The sequence below is a fragment of the Melanerpes formicivorus genome, unplaced genomic scaffold (assembly GCF_026170545.1).
Source record: "Melanerpes formicivorus ecotype bairdi unplaced genomic scaffold, bMelFor1.0.p_v2 SCAF_546, whole genome shotgun sequence".
NCBI lineage: Eukaryota > Metazoa > Chordata > Aves > Piciformes > Picidae > Melanerpes > Melanerpes formicivorus.
In genome coordinates, this window is record NW_027142898.1 from 1 (window position 1) to 6416 (window position 6416).

The 6416-nt window shown below is 68.5% G+C and overlaps 2 protein-coding genes across 3 annotated transcripts; both read left to right on the forward strand.

The window, feature by feature from the left end:
* Nucleotides 1–649: 649 nt before the first annotated feature.
* On the forward strand, nucleotides 650–3828 carry CIART (circadian associated repressor of transcription; the record flags this gene model as incomplete). The annotated part of the gene is given in 10 exon segments (XM_068170723.1): nucleotides 650–847; nucleotides 1122–1300; nucleotides 1335–1486; nucleotides 1488–1572; nucleotides 2050–2281; nucleotides 2283–2348; nucleotides 2350–2385; nucleotides 2590–2665; nucleotides 2810–2888; nucleotides 3042–3828. Coding segments are annotated over 10 exon segments (1458 nt in total), but the record flags the coding sequence as incomplete, so codon positions are not given.
* A 618-nt stretch (nucleotides 3829–4446) lies between these two features.
* MRPS21 (mitochondrial ribosomal protein S21) lies at nucleotides 4447–6397 on the forward strand. Of its 2 annotated transcripts, none has more exons than XM_068170717.1 (3): nucleotides 4447–4560; nucleotides 4780–4864; nucleotides 6171–6397. In XM_068170717.1, the coding sequence occupies exons 2-3, from the start codon at nucleotides 4782–4784 to the stop codon at nucleotides 6349–6351; spliced, it is 264 nt and encodes an 87-aa protein (XP_068026818.1). In that variant the 5' UTR covers nucleotides 4447–4560; nucleotides 4780–4781; the 3' UTR covers nucleotides 6352–6397. The 2 variants fall into 2 exon arrangements, with proteins under 2 accessions (XP_068026818.1, XP_068026817.1); XM_068170716.1 differs by having other exon boundaries at nucleotides 4448–4580.
* The last annotated feature ends 19 nt before the right edge of the window (nucleotides 6398–6416 follow it).

Here is a 6416-nt window from a genome sequence, read left to right on the forward strand (position 1 = left end):
GTCTGCTGACCCGGCTTTAAATACCCCCCCGGGGTGGGCCCCCCCCAGGGGGACGGGGGAGGGATGGAGGGGGCCATCCCCTGGGGCGTGGAGATGTGGGGGGGTATGGAGGGTGCGGGACTGGCAGCCCTGGGGTTGAGGGGGGACCCGGGGAGTTTGGGGGGGGGGATCTATGGGGCTGTGATGATTGGAGGGCTCGGGGGGGGGGCAGCTATAGGCGCTGGGGGCTTTGGAGGGCTGGGTGGATTGGGGCGGGGGGGGGCTGTGAGGCTGTGGTTGGTGGAGGGCGTGGGGTTGGGGGGACCTGTGGGGAGGAAATGGAGGTGGGGGAAGGGGGGCTGTGTGGTTGGGGAGATTGGGGGGGGGGCCTGCTCTATGGGGCTGTGGAATTTGAGGGGGGGAGCTGTAGGTGCCGGTGGCCTGGGGGAGGCTGCGAGGGGCTGCGGCTGTTTGCCAGGTTGAGGCTGGGGGCTCAGGGGGAAGGAAATCAGGGGGGCGGAGAGGGGGGGGTGTCTGGTAATGGTGGGGGGTCTGGGAGGGGATGCTTGGGGAGTCTGGGGGCGCTGCGGGGCTGGGGCCATGGGAGGGGAACCCGCGCCCGGCGCGGAACCTGCGGGGGAGCCCTCTCCAAGCCACGCCCCCTCTCCAGGCCACGCCCCCTCACCAAAGCCGCGCCCCACCTCGGCTCCGCCCATTCGCAATCCCCACCCTGCCGCCAAGCCCCGCCCACCGCGGACCCGCGCGCGCTGACGTCACCCACGAGCGCAGCGCGGCCCCGGCCCGTTCCGCCCCGCCCCTCCCTCCCCACGTGGGAGCTCACGCGCCCGCCCGCCTCTATTATGTAAGGGTACCGGGGAGGGGCAGCCCTCCCATTGGTTCTCCAGGGGGGTGACGTGCAGCAGGACGCCGTAGCCCATTGGCGCCTCCTGAGGGGGCGTGGCCTGCGGGAGGCGTGTTCCGGCACCCCCCCTCATCGCGGGCCTCGTGACCCCGCCGAGAGCCACCGCCCACCAGGGGAGCGCTGTCCCGCTCCGCCTCAGCGCTGTCGCCACATGGGGGGGCGTGGCCCCAGCCCCCACCCTCCCGGCCAATGAGAGCGGAGCTGCGCCCTCATTGGGTAGCGCCGCCGGCAACGTCGGCCAACGGGAGCGAGGGAGGCGTGGCGAGGCGCGAAGCCACCGCCCCCCTGCCGGGGAGCCTCCACCAATAGGCGCCCGAGGGGGGCGGAGCCCAGCGGGAGGCACGTGCGGCCGCGCACGTGTCCGCGTGGGGCCGCCGCAGCTGGGGCGGAACCGGCGCCGGGACGGGAACGGGGACGGCGGGCACCGGGACAGAGACACCGGCACCGGGACAGCGACACCGAGACCCTGACCGAGGCACGGGGACAGGGATCGTGAGATCGCCACGGAGACGGGAACAGCGGCACCGGCACTGAGGCACCGGCACCGGGACAGGAGCAGCGGCACCGGGGAGCAGCGGCACCGGCATCAGGTCAGGAGCACCGGTACCGGGACGGAGGCACCGGGACCCGGACAGCGGAACCGGCACCGCCGCGGGCGCGGCCGGGAGGAGGTGGGGACCCGAGGGGCTGGTGGGACCCGAGGGGCTGCCGCGGTGTTGTGGGGGTCTCGGTCCTGGGTGGGGGTGTCCCCGGTTCCCAGCTCGGGGGGGGGGGGGAGGAGGGAGGGGGGCTCCTGGTCCTAGTTCTGGGGGTCCCAATGCTGGGGATGGGACTTCACCATCTCGTGGGGAGGGGCCCCAGGTGTCAGCTCGGGGGTCCCAGCTCTGGGGGGGGGGGACCCCCAAGGGGGGCAGGCCAACGGTGCTGCAAGTGAGGAGTCCCGGGGTGGGGTCCCCGTGCCAGGGTGGGTGTGTCCTAGCACTGGGCCGGGGGAGGGTCTGAGCGCTGAAGGGATGCCTGCACCCCAAAGGAGGAGGGCAGGGGGGGACACACACACACAACACAAGAGGGAACGCAGCAATTGCCTTATTTTCGTTACTGCCGATTTTTGCCCAATTTCCCCACATTTTCCCTCTTTCCCCTCCCAGGCAACTTCATCCAGGCAGCACCCCGGGAGCTGAACCCAAGGGAGAGGCCTTCCCCCCCCCCCCGACACACACACCCCCCGCCATGGAAGCCCCTACTCACTCCTGCGCCTGTGGCTCCCCTGCCTCCAGCCTGGGGGGTCCCTCCCCCAGCGAAGCTGAGGCCGCTGGACCCCTCCCAGCTCCTCCCAAACCTGGGCGGAGCCACAAGCGGCCAGGGGGCCCGGAGCAAGCAGCCCCCCCCGGTGGCCTCCTCACCCTATGGGGGCAAACGGCCTCGGAAGGGAGAAGGGGGGGACGCCCCCCCCCAGCGACGGCGATCATCTCTTTGCCCAAAAAGTGAGTTTCTGGCAGCAAAACTGGGGAGCACCTCCAATTCTGGGAGGGATGAAGGGAGGGGGGCAGCGTTTGGCTCCCTAAAAACGCCTCTCTGCCTCAGTTTCCCTTCCTGAAACGGGGTTGGATGAGGTAAAAAGGGGGCGGGGGGGGGAGGGAGCGCACCCAAGGCCCCCTTCCCATCACCATCCTCCTCTTCCTCTTCAGTGCCAGGAGCTGAGGGTCTTCATCCATCCCCTGGCCGAGCTGCTGGAGGGGCTGAAGCGGGGGCGGTATGACAGAGGTGGGTTCCCCCCATCCCCTCCCCAACCCTTCCTCTTTTCCCTCTCCCCCTTCCCCTCCCCAAATTCTGCCACCTGTACCCTCCTCCCGCTCCCCCCCACCCCCCCCCCCCCAAGATGGACTCAGAGGTTTTGGGGTCCCCCAGGGCTGAGCAGCTTCCAGCAGAGCGTGGCCATGGACCGGATCCAGCGGATCATCGGGGTCCTGCAGAAACCCGAAATGGGGTGAGTGACCCCCCCAGAAGTTCCCGGGGGGCGGGGGAGGAGGGGGGCAGCAAAAGGACACCCCCACACCACCACCACCACTGTGGGGGGCTGCTCCCCACCCAGCCGTGGGGGTGACAGGTCCCTTTGTGTCTCTCCCCTCCCTTCCCACAGCGCCCGGTACCTGGGGACGCTGCTGCAGGTGGAAGGGATGCTGAGGGTTTGGTTCCCCCACGTCAACCCCAACCCCGCCCGGGACGCGGCTCCCCTCTCCGCCCTCCGCCGCCGGCCCCCCGCCGGCCCCCCCCGGCGCCCCCCGCTGCCGCCGCCCGCCGGAGGACCCTCCCAGCTCCACCCCGCAAGGGGCAGCGCCGGAGGCATCGGGGACATCGCGGCCCGGGTGCCAGCGGCCTGCCCAAAGTGGGACCCCCGCCTCGCCCCCCCCGCCGGATGTGTGACGCCCCCCCCCGACCCGGGGGGGGGGGCGGCGGGGAGGTCTCTCCTGGATTTCTTCAGTTTTGCCTTTTGATTTGGTGTTTTTTTGCCGTGGATTTGGGGTTTTTTTAATGATGGACAGTGAGACCTGCAGGCAGGGCCCCCCTGGAGGGGGGGAGGGGGTATATCCCGAGACCCCCCCGCCCCAAAGAGCCCGAAAATCCCGCTGGGGGCGACGTGCCTTTGCCAGAGCAGAGCCTCCTCCCCGTGGGGGGAGGGGAGGTGTGTGGGGGGGGGTCGCGCCTTGGTGCACTGTTGGAGCAGGAAGGCAGGGAGGGTAGGGGGCTGCCCTCCCTCCACACACGCCGGGCTTGTGCCTTCCCCCTGCGTGGTGTATTTTGGTGGGTCAGGGTCGTTTGTGCGCCCCCACCTCTGTGCCCCCCCCCCCCCCGAGCTGGGGCTGCGCCATGGTTTGGCCCTGCTGGAAGCAATAAACGCCGCGGGAGCGGCCGGGGGCCACCCGTTACCGATGTCCTCTCTCTTCCAGGGGGTGAGGGATGGGGGTGGGGTGGGGATCTCGGCCCTTGGGAAGGGGGAGGGGGCGGTCAGAGCCGCCTCACCCTGTACCTGGCACCACTCTCCACATCAGGACCCCTGTGTGCCCCCTCCCCGGGGTCTCCTGTCGTGTCCCCCCCCGCTATGGGATGGGTTGATTTGGGGTGGGGGTAACCCCAGCACGTTCCCCTGCCCTACCCTGCCACGTTCCATCCTTAATCTTTGACCCCTGGCCCCCATCCTCGCCTTGACCTTTGACTCCTTGACCTGACCCCTGCCCCTGTACCCCACATCCCAGCCCTGCCCCGTGCTCCAGAGGTCACTCCCCACCTCCTGGCCCGCAGCCCAGCCCTGCCCCCCCCCCCCCGCCCCCCCTACACCCTGTGACCTCCACCCAAACCCCGCCCCCCCGAGCCCCTAAACCCCGCCCCCTGCCCCACATCCCCGCTCGGACCCCACGCCCGGTGACCTCTCCCCGAAACGCCGATCCCGGAGCTCTGTCCCCGGCTCCCCCAACCCCGCCCCCGGGGTGGCTAAGCCCCGCCCCGCGCCCCTAGCCCCGCCCCCGGGAGCGCTCAGCCCCGCCCCCCACGCCGCCGGCACTCACGTCCGGTTCCGGGGCGGTGAGAGCAGCAGCGCCCACCGCCACCGGGACGGGGAGACCGGGACCGGCTTTGCTGGGGGCTCCGGGGTCTCTCTGGGGGTCCGTGAGGAGCAGGAGGGGTGAGGCCGTACCGGGTCCGGTGATGAGGGAGGGGCGGGGGAGGCCCGGGAGGGGAGGGTTGAAAGGATCCTACTGGGACCCTCGGTGGGCTTGGGGAGGTTGGGGGGTCCCGTGGGATAGAGGGAACGAATCGGTCACAGCGGGGACGCGGGGCCCGGAGAGCTATCCCGCCCCAACCGCCCCGGTCCTGTCCGGCAGCCATGGCGAAACACCTCCGGTTCGTGGGCCGCACCGTCATGGTGCAGAACGGCAACGTGGAGGCAGCCTACAGCGCGCTCAACAGGTGAGGGGGTCCGGGAGGGGCTTGGGGTGGGCTCAGCACCCCGCAGTGATGAGGATCGGGCCCCACGGATTGCGGTCAGGGGGTCGCTGAAGTGGGGTCAAACCCCCACCCCCCACCCCGGAGCTGGGGTCAGACCCTGGCAGCTGGGGGTGAGAGCTTCACAGAGTGGGTTTGGAACCTCCTGAACCGGGATCAGAACTCTGTTGGTCAGGCTGAGGACCCTGAGGATTGGGGTCAGAATGCCCTGAATTGGGGGGGGGGGGGTCAAAGGGCCTGAAGAGTTGTGTTTGGGAGACTGAAGTGGGGTCAGACCCACACCAACTGGGGTCAAGATGCACGTTTTGAGTCACAGCCTCCCAGGCTGGATCCCAGTTCCCCTCAGCTGCTCCTCACCAACCCAGCTCTCCAGACCCTTCATCAGCTTTGCTGCCCTTCCCTGGACCTGATCCAGCCCTTCAGTGTCCTTGGGAGTGAGGAGCCCAAAGCTTGAACTTAAGATCCAAAGTGTGTCCTTACCAGTGTCCAGTCCAGGAGGACAATCCCTGCCCTTGTCTTGCCTGGTGGCTGATCCAGGCCAGGATGCTGGTGGCCTTCTTGGCCATCTGGGCACATCCTGGCTCATTCTTCAGCCACCATTCACCAACCCTCGGGTCCTTCCCCAGTGGGCAACTTCGAGCCTGGAGCCTTCATGGGGTCGTTGTGAGGATATTAAGCACTCCCAAGAAACGCCAGCAGGCAACACCCCGAGCTGGTGGTGCTGTCAGAGGCCACGGGAGTCGGTCAAGCTCCATTGTGAGGGCTTGCTTCACACCTGCAGCCTCTAAAGTGGGTGCCAGGGCTCTCGGGGGGGGGGCACTTCTCTCCTCAGTTCTCCCTGATGGATTTAGTTCAGCAGAAAGCCAGGCAGAAGCACGGGGAGGAACAACGTGGGCAGGGGTGTGAGTGGGGAGCTGGAGGGTTGGTGGGTGATGATGGCTCCTTGCAGAGGAGATGACATCCCTGTGCTGTGGCCTGCTGAAACCACCTTTATTCCACCTTAACACATCCCTTTGAGGGCACTCAACGCGAGAAACTTCTTGACTGTGAGGCTGCTTGAGCCCTGGCACAGGCTCCCCCAGAGAGGCTGCGGAGTCTCCACCTCTGGGGGCTTTCAAGACCCATCCGGAGGTGTTGCTGGGGGGAAGTCGGGGCGCAGTAGCTGATCCTGGCATGCACCGAGTTGTGTCTGGGGGGTGGGGGTGGAGCTCAGTCTACAGGTGAAGGTGAGGTCTGGAGCTTCTCACCCTGCCTCTTCTCCCTCCTTCAGGATCCTGACTCACGACGGGCTGGTGGACACCGTGCGCCGGGGCCGCTACTACGAGAAGCCCTGCCGGCGGCGCCAGCGCTTAGCCTACGAAGCCTGCCGGCGCGTCTACAACAGCGAGATGGCCCGGAAGATCAACTTCCTGGCGCGCTGCTCCCGCCCGGACCCTTGGCTGGGCTGCTAGGCGGGGAAGGGAAGGGAAGGTCCCCTCAATAAAGGCCCCGATCTCATCGGACTGCGTTGTGGTTA

Excerpts from the sequence above, each read along its gene's own strand:
- MRPS21 (XM_068170717.1), top strand. The coding sequence starts at position 4,782 with ATGGCGAAACACCTCCGGTTCGTGGGCCGCACCGTCATGGTGCAGAAC. Across the intron at positions 4,865-6,170 it reads GCCTACAGCGCGCTCAACAG|GATCCTGACTCACGACGGGC; the intron begins GTGAGGGGGTCC and ends TCCCTCCTTCAG.